Source organism: Pleurodeles waltl, chromosome 6 (genome assembly GCF_031143425.1).
Source record: "Pleurodeles waltl isolate 20211129_DDA chromosome 6, aPleWal1.hap1.20221129, whole genome shotgun sequence".
Classification (NCBI taxonomy): Eukaryota; Metazoa; Chordata; class Amphibia; order Caudata; family Salamandridae; genus Pleurodeles; species Pleurodeles waltl.
The window spans coordinates 1,405,872,168-1,405,892,732 of NC_090445.1; the positions used below are offsets into that span (position 1 = coordinate 1,405,872,168).

A 20,565-nucleotide genomic window follows, 5' to 3' on the forward strand; every position below is an offset into this window, starting at 1 on the left:
GGCTAGCCAGTAATACTTTGTATTTTTGCTTGGATTCATATGCCCGTGTTGCAAAGTACCCACACACCTCCACTTGAATTAAGCCTTGGGCAGCTTGCCCACTGTTTCTTAGAGAGCAAAGACACTTATGTCACACCCCCACACTTTCTGTTGCTGACTGGGTACACTGAGTGCCACTTACAGAGCTTTGTAGCCCCTTGTGAGAAAGAACATTATTTTGTAGTGGTCCTCCAAGGTTTTCCTATTTGGGTTTGCGGGCTTTCCTACTCTGTGACATATAGCACTGCTGAACAAGGTCATAACATATGTTTTTTTTAATCTAAAACATGTATTGGTTACAGCCAATTGGCATATTTAGTTTTCTGATAAAGCCATGGTAGGTTCTTAATGGAAATGTACCAATGGCATTGTTGTAGAAGATGTAGAACTATACCACTGACACAAAGATGAGTAGTTGGCATGTAATAAAACCTTCTTATTTATACTAACTAACCACCCCTAAATATGTCCTGTAATTCCAAAGTCTGGGAGTTTAATATATGAAATTTTAATATGTAAAAATGGTACCTGCTAAATGCCAAGCAAAAGTATGTCCAAAAAGAGAACAGTTGCAAAAAACAATTTGTCACTCTGTGGGTAAATATATGTTTACCATGAGCAAGCCAGATTAAAAAAGGCTACTTTTTGTACTTTTGACTGGGATAATGCTAGAAAAAGCATTCCAAATTATTTTCCTCTTGTTATTACAAATTGAATTCAATGATGAAAGTAAAGAACCTTAGTGGAAAAGCAACTTTTAAAAGATGTACTTTGTGGTAGTTGAGATCCAGCTGGTTTAGAACCAGTTTGCCAAGTAGCCCTCCTCCAAAGATTAGAAAATATATCCAAGACTCAATGTTAATGACTGACTTTCTGGAGGTGAATTCAGCTCACTCTCAGAGCAAGAAGGCGAAAGTTGGGTCAACAATAACCACTAAGCAGGGATCAGTCATTTATGAGGGGGGCAGGATGAAATGTCAATACAAAGGGCAGTCTTAACAGCTATTCATTTTGAAGTGGTTATCTGAAATGGAGGTCTCAGGAACTGGATTAATTGCTGACCAGAGCCACCTAGGAGCAGGAGGGAAAACAAGGTTCAGCACTGGGAGAGTTCAGAAAATGTAATTTCCACATGGGAGTGGCTGGAAGACAGAACAGGACTTCTGCAGCTGGACTACCATGTTGAGTGAGAGACTCTGGTAAGTTTTGCAGTACTTTGAGAAAGAGGAGGACTTTCTGTGGGAAGGATACCAAGGCTGTTTGTAGGGAATTCTAAACACACTGGCAAGTACATATTATAAAACTGGAACCTTTCCACCGCCTCCTGAGTACATTCCTGGACTTGGGAAGAACATTGAGAAGAAAGAAGACTCTGTTTGGGAGTAGGGTAAAAGAAGACCCAGGAACTCCTGGCTCCTGTTGGTACCCAAGGAGTAAAACTGTACCCCGAGGGACACGTGGTTGATGTCCTCTTGCTACTACAGGGACACAAAAGACAGGAGGGCTCCCTGCTCTAAAGAAGGCCTAGTTGGGCATCTGGATCTAGGAAAGGCGCTGGCTGAACAGAGACAGACCTGGCGCCTACATTTCTGTCCTGTGGATTTGGGGGCTGTAAAAGAGACCAGGAAGAGTTTTTTTAGCAACAGTGATTGTGTCGTGCCTACTAACTTTTTCAACCTCTGTAAGCCTGGGGCCAAGTGCTGTGGCATTTCCAGGGAGTGTGCGTCCTTGGTGAGCAACATACGCTGGTTCGTCCCACTCTGCACTTTACCCCACCTGGAGAAATGATCCAGTGGGACTGCACATAGAATATATCCAGCCTCATGTAAACTTGCCCAGCTGCAGCATCCAGACTTGTAACACTTTTAGGCTGAAATAGAAGTACAGCCTCCAATGCTTGAAGAAGTAATTAATCCACATAATACGACTAGTGTTACTGTCAGGTACGGACTCAAAGTTTAAACTGCTGTGCCTTTGTGAATAGTAGAGTGGTCAGGCAACACTGCCTTCTGGCACACTCATTTTTAACGTGTAAGCTAACTAACTCATGCGCAGTGCAGACCTACAATCATGTTTCTTGTTGTGTTATGATATGCTGTGTTATAGGATTTGTAAAACGCATGGCTGCTCCAGCAACAGGGCTTCCCAGTGGTATCTTGGCTACTCCCCGCCTTATCTTGACTATTCCCCAAAATAAAGCGTGCTTGTAGAAATGTGCCACTGTTGGCATAGTTACCCCCTGAGTTTTGCCTAGTGTTGATGCCAACTTTGATTGAAATTGTGCTGGGACCCTGCTACCCTAGCCCCAGCACCAGTAGTCTTTACCTAAAACTGTACCTTTGTTTCCACAATTGGCACAGCCCTGGCACACAGTTAAGTCCCTTGTAAAAGGTACCCCGGGTACCAAGGGCCCTGTGGCCAGGGAAGGTCTCTAAGGGCTATAGCATGTATTATGCCACCCTGGGGACCCCTCACTCAGCACATGCACACTGCCTTGGAGCTGGTGTGTGCTGGTGGGGAGAAAAAGACGACCTGGCACTCCCCTCAGAGTGCCATGCCCACAAACCACTGCCTGTGGCATAGGTAAGTCACCCCTCTAGCAGGCCTTGCAGCCCTGAGGCAGGTTGCACTATACCACAGGTGAGGGCATAGCTGCATGAGCACTATGCCCCTACAGTGTCTAAGTCCATTCTTAGACATTGTAAGTGCAGTGTGGCCATATTAAGTATATGGTCTGGGAGTTTGTCAAAAACGAACTGCACAGTTCCCTAATGGCTACACTGAATAGTGGGATGTTTGGTATCAAACTTCTCAGCACAATAAACCCACACTGATGCCAGTGTGGGATTTATTGAAAAATTCAGACAGAGGGCATCTTAGAGATGCCCCCTGTATCTTAACCTAACTGATAGTGTAAGACTGACTGATCTGCACCAGCCTGCCACTTCCAGACGAGTTTCAGACCACATGGGGTGAGTGCTTTTGTGCCTTCTGTGGTCAGAAACAAAGTCTGTCCTGGGAGAAGGTGCTTCACACCTCCCTCTGCAGGAACTGTTACACCCGGCGGTGAGCCTCAAAGGCTCAGGCCTAGTGTTACAGTGCCTCAGGGCAATCCTGCCAGTGGAGATGCCGCCCCCAGATGAGCCCCCAATGTGTGGCGCAAGTTTGAAGGGATAATGAGAAAAACAAGGAGGAGTTACCCCCTCACCCAGGACCACCCCTAAGGTCTCCAGACCTGATGTGACCCCCCCTTCTTGAGAAATCTTCCATCTTGCTTTGAAGAATTAGGACCAATAAAGATAGGGGTGTGCCTCCCCACAGAGGGACTGGGCACAAGGAGGGTGTAGCCACCCTCAGGGACAGTAGCCATTGGCTACTGCCCCCTGAGCCTAAACACACCCCTAAATGTAGTATTTAGGGGTGACCCTGAACCCAGCTCTTCAGATTCCTGATGACCTCAAGAAGGAAGAAGGACTGCTGAGCTGAAAACCCCGCAGAGAAGAGAAGGAGGAACCAACTCACTCAGCCCCAGGCCTACCGGCCCATGTCCTGCTTCAAAAAGCTGCAACAAAAGAAGCAATGCGTTCTACAGGACCAGTGACCCCTGAAAAGCCTAGTCCAGAGGAATCAACTACCAGAGAGGATCCCCAGGCAATTCCGACTCCGTGACCAGCCGGGGCCAACCTCTCCAGACCCCACGACGATGCCTGCAGATGGAATCGCGATGACCCCCCTGACCGCGACTGGCCAGTACAAAGATATATGTTGCCTGAAGAAGCACTGCACCCGCAGCCCCCAGACCCGAAAGAAACTGACCACCGGTGCAGCAATGACCAGCAGACTGCCCTCACCCTTGCTCAGTCGGTGGCTTGCCTGAGAAGCCCCCCTGTGCCCTGCCTGCAGCACCTAGGTGACCCCCATGTCCCTCCATAGAGTTCTATTGAAAACCTGACGCCCTGTTTGCACACTGCACCTGGCTGCCCCTGTGCCGCTGAGGGTGTGGTTTTTGTGCCTACTTGGGGCCCCTCCAGTGCTCCTTCAAACATCCTTGGTCTGCCCTCCAACAACGTTGATTCTTACCTGCAAGGAGACCGGAACCGGAGTACCCCCGTCTCCTTAGGTGCCCACGTTATTTTTGCTATTGTTTGACCTCTGCACCTGACCGGCCCTGTGTTGCTGGTGCTGTGTATCGGGTTATCTTGAACCCCCAATGGTGGGCTACCTATGCCCCAGAAACTGAACCCGTAAGTTTGTTACTTGCCTCTAAAACTGTACTTTAATTACCTCTCCCAGGAGTTGTTGAAAATTGCAGTTTCCACTTTTAAAATAGTTTTTTGCCTTTTTAAGAAAAACTGTGTACATTGTTGATTCCATTCAAAGTTCTAAGTATCACAATGCAAAGTACCTTTCATTTAATGTACTTACCTGCTGAATGAATCTTGTGGTTCTAGAAATAAATTATCAAAATATACTTTTTCTATATAAAAACCTATTGGTCTGGAGTTAAGTCATTGAGGCCCGTATTTATACTTTTTTTGCGCCGCATTTGCGTCGTTTTTTGACGCAAAAACGGCGCAAACTTGCAAAATACAATGGTATTTTGTAGGTTTGCGCCGTTTTGCGTCAAAAAGCGGCGCAAATGCGGCGCTAAAAAAAGTATAAATACGGGCCAGAGTGTGCGTTTTCACTTATTGCTTGTGTGTGTGTACAACAAATGATTAACACTACCCTCTGATAAGCCTAACTGCTCGGCCACACTACCACAAATAGAGAATTCATATTATCTATTATTGCCTCTATCAAGCCTCTTGGGGAACCCCTTGACTCTGTGCACACCTTATCTCATTTTGATATAGTATATAAAGAGCCAGCTTCCTACAGTGCTGTTGGACTAATCCTAGTGTAAACTTTACAGAAGCATAGTAAGGCTCTATAGTTCCTAATATGATCTTGCTATGGAGTGGATAATGCACGAGCGCCGTTAGATTGCTCAGAAAATTACCTTTTGCTCCCCATGCCCCACTATATTACAATTTCTACTGTCCAGCATGTTTACTTTTTTTTTATCTATGTTACCAAGTTTTAAGTACAGCTGAGAAAAATATAGTGTTGGTATTGTTCCTTAGTGTTAAGTGTTAGTATTATCACATCAGGCAAAGAAAAATGTGTGTTAATTTAATAGTAATATATAAATATTGTTATGACTTGTTTTGTTGTAAAGGATGTTTCAGACTCCCTGGTAAACTAATCTGATTGTTTACGAATGATCTCTTCATTATTATATTTTGTCATATATATATTTTATGGATGTACTTTGGTGGGCATGATAGATCTACCCTGCACTAGCCTTTGCACTGCTGTTGTGCTAACTTGTTAACTGTTCTGTATCACCAAAGTCCACTTACTCTCAACAGCCGCCTTTCTGCTTACCTTTCCATCATTTGCCTCTGTACTGGGGGTATTCATACTAAGCTCCATCACCGTTCCACTTTCCAGTGACCATAGCTTCTCACCATTGATGACTTTCATCTTTGAGGTATCGCTGTTACAGATTTCAGCGTCGATGTTCTGGCTGTGCCGCATACTGAACCACTGTGCCTCTGTCGGAGCAGCCCTAAAAAAAAAAAATAGTGCAGTTGGCAAGGTGTGAAGAGGTGAGGAGGTGCACTTTAGCTGTTACAAAGGGATATACGATATATGACCATTTCATTTTGTGAGTTTCTAGTTGCGATTTTTTGTGACTCGCAATTAGAGACTCGAAAAATGAAATGTACTAATGTGTCAGACACATTTAGCGATTCCCAATGGGTCCCAAATGACCTACCTCATCAATATTCATGAGGTAGGTACTTTTCAAATTTTCAGCACTGCTTGCTCTGAAAAAATATTTTTGCTTGCTTTCAGAAAGGGGGAGGGGTCCCGTGGGACCCCTTCCCATTTGCAAAAGGGTTAACACCAATTTTAAAATAGTGTTAACTGCAATTGTTTTGCGACGGCATTTACTGTCACCAAACAATCAGACATACCACAGTGACTCACAATTATGAAAGGATGCCCTCGGGACACCCCTTCCTAAAAGTCCCAGTTCCTATTTTGCGAGTCAGTAACTGCATATGGATTCACAAAATAGGGATGGTACATCGCACCTGGCTATTTTGTAGTCACAAACGGCGAATTTCTTCTTTGCGACCGCAGACAGAATGGGAATTTCTGTTTCACATCTTCCCTGGAAAATTGGAGCTGTTCTGTATCATCAAAGTCCACTTCCTCTCAACAGAGCCTTTCTGCTTACTTTGCCATCATTTGCCTCTGTACTGGGGGTATCCCGGAGGGGGGGAAGAAAGGGCCTAAAAATAATATGGCCCCCTAGGGAGCAACCCTTTATTAGAAAACACAATAACAAAATCCCTGGTGTCTAGTGGGCATTTCTATATTAGGCCGATCTGCCCCCGGGGGGGGGGGGGGTGGCAGAAATGGCCTTAACACAATTTGGCCCCCCAGGGTGCTTCCTGCACATAAAAGAAAAAAAAATCCCTGGTGTCTAGGGGGCATTTCTGCGCCCCCTGGGGGCAGATCGGCCTAATTATATTAGGCCTAACTGCCCCAGGGGGGAGAGAAATGACCTAAAAATTATTTGGCCCCCTAGGGAGCGATCCTTGCCCAAGGGGCCGCTCCCCTCATGTAAATGTAAAAAAAAAACTAAAGTCCCTTGTGTCTAGTGGGCATTTCTGCTGCCCGATAGCTTCGCGATCGGGCAGCAGAAATGCTCAGAATGACATTGAAAGAAAGGAAAAGCCTTTCCTTTCTTCCGATGTCACTCCCGCCCCCCTCCTCCTGAGCGGAAGAGAAATGCTTAGCATGCTTCCGGCGCGACGGGAGGCGACCTATGATGAGGTCAGCACGCGATTGCGTGCTGACGTCATCAGACATCACTGGGTGGGGATCGGGGGTCGGGGTGAAAGGGGAAGTGATTCCCCTTTCATCCCTGATGGGGGGGGTGTGGTGGGGATTCCACGGGGGAGCGCTAGCGCTTCCACCGTGGGCCCGTTGCAGGACGAGATGGTCTCGTCCCAGGCACACAGGAACCGTGTGCTGGGATGAGATCACCTCCTCCAAGGCACCGTAGGGGTTAACAGTTAATAAAATTAAATTGAACGGTGAAGGCTATTTAGCATCAGTTTCTGCCATCTCAGCCCTGGAAGAGGTGTGAAAGAGATATGAAATTCCTTCCAGGAACACACAATAGGCTTACTTTAATGAGTAGAGCTGACTTTTTTAAGCTCAATAGAGCATGTGGGGTGGGGACTATGCCTCTTTGTTTGCACCAACAGAGTTAATTTTTCATGACAGGCTTATCTGAAGTGAACATAAAACTTTTGCACCCTTCAAAGGTACCATGCACGGTGCCAGGACAATTAGTCTGTATCCTGTGACTGGTTGCTTTTGAACCCTGCATTTCTTGTATCACAATTCTGACTTTGGGTTTTTGTGGGTACAGTCCGTGCTTCAAACTGGATTTAGTGTTGGATGTGAGAGTGCACTCCCACTCAAACCCCCAGCCTCAGCGCCCAAGTTTGGTGTGGCTGAAGACCTTCTCCATCTAGGACTTATCCAGACACATTGCATTTTGGGCAAACAGGAACTTTTGCAAAAGTAGGTAGGTTAGGGCATGGACGTTTTTACTCCATTGGTCACAAAGGAACTAGGTGTCCTTCAGGATGCTCTCCACCCACAGACCTGTGAATGCTACAAAGCTTGACCCTCACACAGCCTTCTTCAGAACATTGTTGGACTTGTGAAAGGGTACCAGGCGGACTGAACCTGCAGCACTTGTGAATATATATTATGTATATATATATATATATATATATATATATATATATATATATATATATATATATATATATATGTGTGTGTTCATAATTTGAGCACTGCATCATCTGCTCTATCATTACATTGCTTATATTGCACTGAGTTCCTCTAGAGTTTATTAAGGAGAAAAGAGAAAAGTGGCATGTACTCAACTGTTATTATTCAGTAAAAAATTATTGATTGAATTATGTTGCACACCTCTGAGTCACACAAGAGGTATTTTTTGAAAGAGCCCCATGGGGCAATTGTTGCGTCCTAGTACCACTTGACATCTGTGACCTGAGAGAAGGACCTGAGGATTATCCTTATAATTCAGGGATTATAAAGCTAATCCCCTGTGTGGCTTCATGAACATAACAAAGCTATAGAGGACATCCATGTGAAGAGTTCCAGCTGACCAGTGCTCTTCCTAAGGATATGGGGGCCCTGTAAGTGTACTCCTGTGGTTGTTTGGGCACTAAAAGAAGTTTCTGAACGTATTCAAAACATTTAATCCAGAGCTTCAAGGTGACTGACTACGAAAAGTATCTGACTGGCAGCGACGATTGAACTTCAGGTCACTCGGAGGAGAGTTTTTCTTCAGAAAAATGACAAAGTCCCTTTGCAGATTGGTAATAAGAAACGTTTTCAAACTTCCTAATTCCAGACCCTAACAGGCTCACTCCACTGGCTATCCAACCCCTGCTCCGTCTCTGATGGCCCCTAATCACGCCTAGGTCCAGGTCTACTGTAACTTGACTACCACTGGTACTTTTTGGTTCAATTTTCATGTAAACCTTTCAAAATAATACCACTGGTTCCCCTTACTATTAATTACAACCTGTCTGTTTTGTGCCATAGTAATAGGGGATGAGTGTAGGTCTAAAGTTTTGAAATTGTCGACTGGTCCTAACATGATAGTGACTATATTCCATGTGGTTGACACACGTTATACCCATTATTGTAGCCAAAATATCGAAGACAAAAATATTGAAAGGTTAGTGCATATAGGGCAGTACAGATTTACTATTCTTTCTCAGCATTTAGGTACTTGAAACATACATATCTATATATGTATATAAATATAGTCAAAGTACATATATATGGAATTAGGTATAAAAAATCTATACATAGTCTTAGCTGTTGATATTTCTGTCCTCAACACTATGGCAATGATATTAAGGTATAATGATATTCCCTACTAGTTATTCAGGACCAACACCTAATGTATTGAAATTATCAGTGCCATAAAACGGAAACCCTTTTTAGGGTTGAGCCTGCGTTGCATGTGCTCGCGCATGCGTTTCGCAGCGAGACTCTTTTGTATTTAGAAAAGGGCTCGGTGCCCTGTCAACTTCACGTCAGTGTTTTTTATTGGTTGGTGGGCTTCCCTAATAAAATCTGCTTGCTTTCATTAGTCGAAGGCACGCATATGTCATGCCTTTTCCGGTGGCTAGCCCTCCTCCAGCGCAGCGACCAAGTACAGAAAACATGCGAGGCTCGCTGTTTTCCATCGAGCTCGTGGACTTTTTTTTCTCTAATTTACGAGCCTTATCTCGCTTGGCAGAAGTCGAGCGCTTTACTTTCTTGATTTCACTTTTTTGGGTTATGTGCATAAATGCACTTTTGCCCGATAGGTGAAAAGGCGGGTTAGGAGTTTACATCGCGATCAGCTCTAACATGAGTAAACGCGAGACCCAATGCATTGTAAATGCTTGTTTGTAGAGTCCCTCCATTTGTTTGCACTGGGCATCTGACAATTTGCTCTCTGCAGGAGTTGACTTCTGTTGAACCGCCCAAGTAACGTCAGGGTCGACGTTCCAAAGAAAACGAGGTGAGATAGAGAGGGAAACAGCTTTACATTGCTGATATTTATATAGACACACACAGAGGAATATAGCTGGAACAATGATTTTTCAAAATACGTCAAACCAGCTAATAACGGGTACCTAACCACATTTGTTCGTCCACCTCTAACTCAAATTTACATTTGGTGGGCTCAACCATGGAGTGGAAGCTCTTGTATGTATTTTCATTGGAGATTATGTAGATAGGGTTAAATTAACTAGTGGGCCATCTAAAAATACGATTTCATGAAAGCGTCTGTACCCGCTTTTGCTTTAGCATTTGGTCCAGGGCTGGTGGTACCAGTCTCCCGCTGAGACACAAACAGAGGGAGTCTACAGTCCTGTCAATGAAGGGGAGAAAAGAGAGGGCGAGTGAGAGGATGAGGTGATGCAGAGAGAGATTTCTCTCACTCCAGGACAGTGAATGTTACTGCTGCTATTATTCATTATTTTGCATATTAATTATGTCAGGAGAGGAACCTTTGGATAAAATCAGTTGCATTCAACGTGTCAAAACAAAACCCCTGGACAAATTCAAAATAAACACTGCATGCAAGTTTGATAGTTCTTATTAATTGTAGTTGCGCCCTGACTATTGAATACAAAATGTATTAACACAGAAAAACATTTCAAAAGTATGTGAATCAAAGTTTATAAAAAATACTATTACTACTACTACTACTACTACTGGAGCAGGACCACGACTAAATTGTGTATGAATTGTCCCTCTTTCGAGGGGCCTACAAGGCGAAAACTGATGGAGTGGATGAAATACATTTGGAACAGTCGCCACTGCCTGAGATTAATTCAAGCATTCCTTTTATCACGTTGTTGCTTGAATGTAGGGACAGTTCAAGTGCGATGCATTTGTTTAGATGTGGGTCCTGTATTTCCTGTGCCACAGAACTCAAGATGTACCTCACTGACAAGTCCTAAATAACCCGACACAGACTATGGTTGATAATATTCTTGTGTGAAGGGGACCTGACCTGGTAGTTTGGTTGTACCATTCCTAATTGAGCAGGATGTAGACTGATTTGCATAAAACTGGTCGCAGTTTACAGCGGTAGAGTGTGTGAAAAACGATAGATTGGAATGGATCCTGAGGCGACAAGCGACAATGGCTTAGATTAATACAGACATTTCTTCCTTTCACTTGTTCGTCGTTTTAACTAGAAATTATGACAATAGGTGTGGGAAATGGGACAGAAAAAAAAGAATGGAGTAAAATGGATTAAGAAAGTTGGGGAAGGGGAAATAAAAACAAAAAAACAAAACTTTTTAAGTCTTTCTTTTGTGCTAAAAGAAATGTGCAAAGCTTTCCTTATTTCAATAAAATCATAACGTAAGAGGTGAAGTGGTACAGCTGTTTGGTACACCCAGAGTGTGCTCCGATTTCATCACTACCACTGAAAGTTGCTTTTTATGTCTTTGAGTGTACTAGGGGCAAAAGTGAAGTGGAAGAGTTCAAATTGTTTACTGCCCTTTGAGGGTGACTATACGGGGAAGATATTTTACATTGTCCGCTTTAATTCCAATTTAAGTCATTCTCCTTTGCACAGACCAGATATTGCAATGTTTGATATACTAAAGTGTTTTTAATTTGAGTGTTTTGCTTTAATGACAAAGTTTCGCATGGAATACCATGTGTCGGTGTGTCTCCAGCTATTTGGAATTTCAAAGAGAAGTCATAGTCTCGGTGTAGAAATTATTTACAATAGACATCTATTGGATTCTTTCCTATGTGTTGTTTATTTTTAGATGTACCTTGCTGTAATCATTTGAGAAAGAAAAGCTGTGCACACTGTTATTGAGGAGTTTTCTGGAATACTGAGTCAATTTCTGTAAGTCTCATTTCCAGAAGGATGGGGTGACTATAGAGGGAGTCCAGAACAAAGTATTAAATATAGTTAGTTGTTCAAACCACTCATTTATTTGAAGAAGGACTCCAGTTTGTAAACATGCATATACTAAAAGAAAATAGTAACATAGTAAACAAAACAGTATGCAAAATGGTAACATAGGTAAAACAAACAATAATAATTGATTTGTGGAGAAATAAACAACTATATTAATTGGTACAAACATGAAGAATCAATACTACTGAGTAAGCAAACTTAAGGTGGGAGACCATGCAGGGCTTGTCACTGCCACTGCATTTTTCCAATGACTTTGGAGGAGCTGGACGTCCACCAAAATGTGGTGGATGGCCCGTCTGCTATGCTATAGTGACACTGACATCAATGCACTCCAAATAAGGGGGATGGGACAGCCACCACTTTTCTTGTTCAATGTCCATCATCCGCCCACTACGGATTTAAGGCCTTAGTATTGTGTGCTACCCAGCTCTGCATTCTCTTGGGAATAATTTAGCATTGAGAACTGCGAAGGAACACTTTTCCTGCTCTGCTGCATTCCGGAGTAAAGCCTGTTCTGAATTACTCAGTGAGTAGCATCTTACAACTATCTCATTCAATGATTCCGGCTAGGAATACATTTTGAAGTTTCATCTTTCACCCCCGCCTGTTCTGAAATGAACCCGACTGAGATGTGTGAGTCCAACATTCGACACTTGCGGTATCCAGCAGTGAAACTTGCTCGGAATGCCGAGAGCATGCTCTCGCATAAAATATTGCTGTGCTGTTCCAGATGTCGGACACGAAAATGTAGGGACCACTCGGGTGGTAGGAATATGTCGAAATAATGCCACGGTTTTCCAAACTGCCTGCACCAAACCGGCCCCTATTTTTAAGTCTAAAAAGGAACTTGATTTGCAGGGTCTGACAGACAATTCCGCCACTTTGGCATTTCCCAGTGGGCCTCAGGTTAGAGAGCGGCTTTCCGAGCTGATGAGCACTCCACTAGCCCGGGTCGCCGCAGTTTAGGTCTGGTTTGAAAATGTTTGACAGTGCAGGTCTGGTTTGAAGATGTTTGACAGTGCTCATTTTAGTTTTTAGCTCGGCCCGCTTATTTGTGTCCGACACACTGGAGTTGGAAGAATCGTCAACGCAGTCCGGTGGGGCTGACATTGAACCAATGAGTTCTAGCAGCAGGTTTGGTGATCTTCTTATGTTCAGTCTTGAACGCACCTTAAAAGTTTCCCAGTTAGGATGTTTGCTATAAGAAAGTTCTGTCGAAGTTGTCCTTACCAAAACTTTTTTTCTCAGAACAAAGATGTGCAAAAATGTGTTGATTGGGCCACGGAAAGGCTACTCGATCCACTAACTAAATTTGTCCATCATCTATAAAGGTGTCTTGAAATGTAATCTAATAATTGCTTTATTGCATATTGTTACTGACATTTTGCAGTTTGGCAGCACTGTTAATTCCAACTGTAAATATCGTCTGCCTTATTTGGACTCAGTTTTCCCACTTGAGCAAAATAAAGGTAGAATTTCACTTCACAGCATTACAAGAAATCAGATGTTCTCACTTGTTTAATCTTTCCATTGGAAGAATGAAAATGGCAAATTTCAAAGCATGTAAGTAATATCTCCTAGTTTATTTGTAGACCACTACGATGTATACTCTGGGCACCCTAAGGCTACATCTCAAATTAACACAAAAATAAACTGCTCTTATCAAGATACTTTGTGACCCCTCTGCTCTAATATACTCCCTTGATCTATATTCTTAGGCAATGTTTTATTTTCTTGTTTGTTAAAAATGGTTGAAGAATCATAAAACACTTTGATTCCTCACGCGACTGCCATCAATAAATATATCTTCTACAGCTAAATGAAGAAATTAAGGAAAAGAAAACATGTTTTGCTCTGCTAAAACTCTTGACAGCCTGAGAAACCAGAGAGAACAACTCTTTGGAATATCTTTACTTCTTGTATCATGTCTCTCAAGAAAGTACCCCAACTGGGAATACATTAGATAGTCTCTGTCCTTAAAAATGTATTTTATCTAAACTGATTGTCTCCTGGCGCCCCTTAGCACAACTTTTATTTGGTTGAAACACTTTATTCTTATTTTTCCTTTTTTAACACTTTATTGAAAACTCTACAACACAGACACACAAAACAACATACAATCAGTGAACACTAAAATCTACAACATACCTACACCTTGGCATTAATCCCTATGACAGTTTAAACAAAGCCTTTTTCTGAGGCTCTCTTGTATGAGGCAGCTATCGCCTTAAGTCATCCCAGCTGAGAATGAACCAAGGGAACTGTGGAGTCTCTCCTGGGCAATGTATTTCTTTGCCATCTCAAATGACTCCTGAAACGAGCCCAGCTGCCGTCAGTGAAGACTGAATGTTATAGGCTTGTAAATTCCATTTTCCGATTTTGGAGGCATCATAAATCTTGCGGTTGAGGTCAGCCACAAGACTAATTATGTTCTTGTGCTTATTTATATTTAACAACCATCTTGTCAAAAAGAAAAATATTATTTCATATTGAGAAGGGTCACTAACCCCATGCAAGTGCAGCTGGCAAGTCTAAATACACTTCGATCGATGGTGAAAGACTTTATGAAACTATCCACATATCAAAGAATAAAGTACACAAGTGATGGAAGAACTTTAAAACTGGAGCATGCTAAAGGAATTCAGATTCTAATGTCTCTGTCGATTCATAATTCACCTGCTATGTCATTGAGATATTAATGTTACTTACTTAATGTTTAATGTAAGACTGCATCACCACAGAAAACGCATTGACCCTGAGAAAGTCAGCCCTTCTTACTTGTACTGTCTCCCTATGTGTAGCATTTGTTGTCTGTTGCAAGGCAGCATTACATACAATTTTTTAGAGAGGGTTATGAGAAAGGATCTTACTCATGATTTGATGAACTGCTTGTCCATTCCAATCCCTGCTCCTGAATGGAGGGCTTTCATCTCTATCCTTGTGTTTGCCCCTGCCTTGGAGCATTCCTACGTTATCCTGTTTTTGACTGGATGTATTGTATCCTTGTACTATTGATGTTAGATAACTATATTTTATTCCACCCCTACCATTGTGATTTAGCACTTCATGGAATGCATGTATTGCTCCTTCCTCTCTCTCACACACTTTCTCTCTTTTGGTGATCATCTTGAAAATATAGAAAGTAATGTTCTGAGATGGATGAACAATATTTTCTGTGTTTAAAAGATGGCTGGCATGTTCTGTCTACATGTAACATGGTGGCAATTTTAAAAGTATAATTCTTGGACTGCCAACCACCGCTACTGGATTTGCCATTGCCGGCACATACTTAAAAGCATTGGCAAAATGATGGGGGAATGATTTATTGACGGCCCTCCCTTAATCACCTGACTTTGCGGTGGCCTGTGGCTGGATCCCTAACTGTCTCCTAAATGTCGGCTGCTTGGCTTGGATGCCGCTAGTCTTTCCACCTCTCAGAGCATTTCCAGTGAACTGCTGTTAGGGCCTTGCACTAAGGGTGAAAAGCCCTCAATCGATATAACTGAGTTCCTGTTTTCACCTACTGTCCCTGAGCACCAGAGTTCCTGTGCCTTCAATTTGTGGCCCTAGGAGACAGCATTTCCTTCAGATCTCCATACCACCCTACTGCGTCAACCACAAGTGTTTGGATGCTTCTCTTGAATTCCCAGCTGGGTCTGATTTGACCCTTCACACTAGGCGGTCCCTGACTGGCCTCCTGCCTTTCTGCTTTGTTGCACTGGGGGAGATGAATTATCCAAGGGTCTTGGGCTGCTCGTTCTACGCTGCTGAAGACAGGGCTGCACCAACATAGACAGCGAACCCATACCCAGTGGCAGCTGATGACATGCATAAGTGGTGTGGCAAGCAAATCAATTATTTTGACACACTGGCAGGCTCTGTTAGAAACCACCAGTGCATTTAGGGTCAATGCCAGAGTTCTCAATTATGACTGGTTCTAAACAGTGTTTACAATGCACCATGACTGAGAGCTCTGGAGTTGAGGCTGCAGGCAGTATGAGTTTCTCCAAGTCCCTGTCAGTGGGTCAGAAAATTAAAAATAAAATGTGTACTTACCCACTGGCTCCCCTCCTCCGGTCCTTCCAGTCTGTTAAGCAACATGCGAGAAGTGCCAGGATTGGTTGGAGCAAGCTGTCTTGATTCTACCTCAGGCGCTGGGTGGGGGCTGTGCCTGCTCTCCACTCAGCTGTGTACAACAGGTTGGGTTGGGGAGGTTTAAAGTGGGCATATCGGGCTGGCCATCACAAGACAGCCGGCCAAACTGCCGTGTGCACTTTAAACTGAAGTGGGCACCGCTCCTCCCCTGCTCTCAATCAGCAGCAATGACCTACTTTACCCTAACACCTGGCTTGGGCTGGGACATGTAATACATTCATTTCATTACATTATTTATTTTTCACCTATGCTGCGTTCTCAGCAGTGGGGTTGTGTTCCTAGGCCCTAATTGAGGAGCCATGGCTGCCCATACCTCTCTTCTCCCTCAGAATCAGTTCCACAAGATGGGGGAGCACCAAGCCTCTCATGAATGTTCCCCCTTCTCAAGGCCAGCAGAATCCAAGGCTTTCCCCAGCTCTGCCCGATCTGATCAGGACAAACTGGACACCATCCTGAAAGCCACTGAAATGTCCAGAATCTCCATGGATGCCAAAGTGGATGCCATTGCCAAGGGTATCAGTTTACTACGTGATAATCATCAGAAGCTGATGGACAAGGTCACTCAATCAGAAAAGACACTTGCTGATCTAAGGCTCTAACAGCTCATCTCCAGAGACACCTTGGCGACCTCACAGACAGAATAAATTTTTTAGAGGCCGGCTAGGGTAGAATATGTGGAGGGTTGCTCCTGCCGTAACAACATATGTGTCCTAGGTCTCCCGGAGAGCCATGAGGGTCAGAATATATACATTTTCCTGGAATCCTAGCTCAAGGATCTGGTCACCCAACAAGATCTCACACCTTTCTTTTCAGTGGAGAGGGCCACCAGGTGCCTCTATGTCACCCTTTATTCCCCCTCCCCCAACCAGGGGTTCTCCCAGAACAGGTGGTGGCCAAGATCCTGCATTATATGGTCAGAGATGGTATCCTCCAGATGGCTAGACAATCCGTTCTACTCCTTCAAGATAATCACTGCATTCTCATTTTCCCAGACTACATACTGGCACTACAGCTCCCTAGGGCCTCTTGTATTGGAGTCAAATGGAAACTGTCAGATATGAGCATTAAGTATGCTCTCCTGTTGGGAAGGAACTAGAGAGTCCAGCTGAAGATGGCCACGACCCACTGAGGCTCTGCTGGGGTGAGGGATTTTTCCATTATTTATTCTGGTATGACTGGGGCATCAGAGCTTGCTAGGGAGTGCATACATACTTCCTGCACTGTTGCATAAGGGGGCTTTTTGTAGGCGAAATAACAGTGAGGAGTGGTTTTGCTGGCCAGGGCTGTTCACAGCCTGCATGGGCCTAGTACGTGAGCGGAGGTCTGTTCATGAATCTTTGTGCCAGGGAGGCAGAGATAATACCGGAGGTGGAGTGCCCAACTGTGAGGAGCAGCTGTCCAATCGAGGACAGCAGTACACAAGTACAGCTGCATTTTGGCTGAGTGAGTTGCTGCTGGGCCATAGACTCCCCGACTTGTGAGCTGCCCACGGCCTGTTTGGACTGCTCTGTGTGGAGTGCTGATATGCGGCAGCCCAGGGCGGAGATGGAGAGTGGGTGAAGGTCTGCCCTGTGCTGCTCATTGCGATACCTAGTGAGCGGGTGCTACCTAACTGAATGCGGGTTGTCCTGGGAGGCGATCACTGAGCCCAGACCTGTGATATCAGCAGAGGCAGGCCATCTAGCTTCCAGCAGCCCAGGTGGTGGGCCTGGACTTTGTTTCCCTGACCAGGTCCCCGGAGACAGATGGAGGACCTTTGCTTGCACTCCGCTGTGGGTATGGAACTGCCAGGAGTAGCCCCTGCAACGTCAGGCGGCTGGACTAGGTGTTGCAAGGATTCCGAGACAGCAATCACTGCTGCGGTACGGCAGTGCTGCCAGAGGTAGGATTGCCAGTGTGGGGCACTGCTGAGGTTGCGGGCCTCCTTGACTGCTACGTTGTGCACCTGGATTGCTCTCCTGACATTTTTGGTCCGCTGCGGCGAAAGCTGCGAAGCGCTTCACAGCCTTAGCTTTGGGATACTGCTGCATCAGGGACTACACTGGCCTGCTCGTGCCTCCCGAGATTACACTGCCAGGGTGAGATGGGGCCTGCATTCCATTGTGAGGATACTCCCATTTTCGTCATTACCAGTGATGATGTGTGAACGTACTATCAGTGTCTGCTGTCTTGCATATTTGATTGTTGTTACACTGAACGTTTGCTCTACTGGAGAAAGTGAAGTCTGCTCATGCCCCTCCCTGTATCGCTCGAGAAGTGAAAGAGGACCTTGAATGTAGCTACATGCGTCAGCTGCGAGTGCATGTTTATTGTTGAAAGAGCCTATGGATCGCTTGTTCAGCGCCCTCCTGCTTGGGCGGCTGCCCACCCTATAATATTGCAGTTATTGAATTATCGAGACAGGGACACAGTTCTGAGGCTGGCAAGAGGTTGGCAGGCAATTAATTATCAAGTCAAATCGATATCTATCTTTCCGGAATTTACAATTGCAGTGGAGGCTGCTAGGAGGGACTTTCTACCAAAAAAACAATGCCAAGTATTCTTTGATCTATCCAGTCAAGTTGCAAAATTACCATTCCAGAAAGTCTCACTACTTCCCAGACTGGAAGGCAGTCACCAATTTAGTAAAAAATATTACACTGACTGTGGTGGGACCTGGATGCACTGCACTTTCTCTTCTGAGTGCCACCTCTTGCGGAGGGGCATGACTTAGCTTTTAGTTCACAATAAGTGAACAATAACCAACCCTCCTACTTATTCAATAAAGTAAATTATTCTCAACAACAGCCTAAAGATATTCAAATATTTATTAATCCAAACTCAAATATGATGAAGCAGAAAATGAAGGTTTTACATTTATTTGCGCTTAAACGTAGTGTTGAAATAATCGTGTGTGACTTAACCGAACTAATAAAGATTGTACGGGGACAAAATGTGCCCTTAGAGTAGTTGCCAACATTTATAAGCGTGCTTTATATAACGTGATGTATTAGAATTGCACTAATCCGACATAATCGTAAACGTGTGCTATGATTTGCCTGCTTGAAATGTTTTAGCTTAGCATAACTTTAGCGGAGGCTTTGGCCTAGTGGCCTGGTCTCACGGTTTAGATGCTCGTATTTTTCCAATGAGCTATTAAACGTGTATTTTTGCTTGAAGCTGTACTTTTCCACTGAGACCGTTCACATGCTTATCTTAAAGTTTCGTGCCAGCCTGGCATATTTTCTCTTTTACTCCAAGGTCGATTTGCAGGTGCGGACAATGGAGGCTCTGAAAGTGAGCTAATTGGTATACTATGTTGCAACTTGCGTACCCATCTCCAAGGATAATGTATGCTTAAGTAAAAGCTTGAGAACTGGTGTTTTTGATTGGACAATTTGGAGCTAACCTATGAACCCTCCAATGGAAGACCCTACTGGATTCGAACTGTTGTCTATAAAAACCAGGTGCACGAGAAGAAATTAGATCATTACAGCCATTACCAGCTATTGCCCGACATTGCGTCATTTCGTAGCTATTATGGCCCACTTTGCTGCGACGCCATTTTGAAAGAGACTTTGATGCTTTCTCTAATCGAGAGAAAGAGACTTTAACGATTCTTGCCCTAGAGACTTTAACTTTGATTTGTCCCTTTGCTTGAAGTAGTAGTTTTACCTTGCCGCCGTGAGGCAATTGCCCCGTCCACCCCTGCCCCTTTGCCCCGTCCCATGCCGATCGAAACGGTACCAATGCTGATCGAGAAACGGTACCTGTGAGACGAAGACTTCCTTGTATGCTGATCGTAATTGGTAAATATGAAAGGAAATTGTAAAATTGCATTGTGTTTCTTTTAGGTAACCAACTGCTGATTTTGATAAGAGCCCTAGTTAGGAGTTTTTCTAAATTTATGTTGCTAAATTGTTTTTGCATGAAGTCCCACATGCCGATGCAAATTTGAGGTTAGACGAGGATTCTATATGTCGCACGATGCAATTTGAGATCTTGTTATGCTGACTAAATGTACGCAATTAGCTCTTTACAGATTATCGTATTAGTGATTTGCATTGCTATTATCGAATGCCTTGTGATTCAAATGCTACATAGATTACACTTGTTTCGCCGTTATGGACAGCTATTAATGTTCATTTATGTTTATCATTTGGTGTTGAGACACATTTATATTGTGCTAGCTTTGTTAATATAGGGAAATAAATTCACTAACTTTGCAATAAACTGGTGTGGTTATTCCTGACTGAAAGGTCAGGGTTCGCCGAAATGTATTCTGGACTAATTGTTAAGTGTTATGTTGAACAGGGTATTGCTTATGTTCGTTATTGATTATTGATTCGATGCAACTGATCGATATAAGAGTACGGAGTGTTCCCACTTAGTCAAAAGATTCATCGGCCTAAAGAGCGTCCGAACACAGGTAAATTATTACTACGGACCGCTCTATCAGTAGATGGTAGCAGAGGACGGTTTCGTCTTTTGGGACCCTGTACTCTTAAAGTACATGGTGTTGAATTAACGGTTACGCATTTTTGAGACCCCCATTCGAGGAGTTGAATTAGATTTTTCTTGGATAAAACTGATTGACAGAATGATGATGGGCTAGGTCCACCGCGACTTTCCCGGGATCTCGGAGCTTGCGAATGGAGAGAACGAAGGTGTGGAAACAGCGTTGGCGGTACTAGTGATGGTATGAGTGAAGTTAGGGTTTTGCGCTTGCACAGCTTATTGCCGCAGGGTGTGTGAAAAGGTTGCGAGGATTTTTT

General features: G+C 43.9%; 1 protein-coding gene across 1 annotated transcript in view; it reads right to left on the reverse strand.

Moving 5' to 3' along the window:
• LOC138300896 (protein-arginine deiminase type-2-like) overlaps positions 1 to 20,565 on the reverse strand; it is a 767,146-nt gene that overhangs the window by 671,433 nt on the left and 75,148 nt on the right. The window contains exon 2 of the mRNA XM_069240755.1: positions 5,470 to 5,653. Coding sequence (XP_069096856.1) covers positions 5,470 to 5,653 — 184 coding nt within the window. The remainder of the gene's footprint in view (positions 1 to 5,469; positions 5,654 to 20,565) is intronic.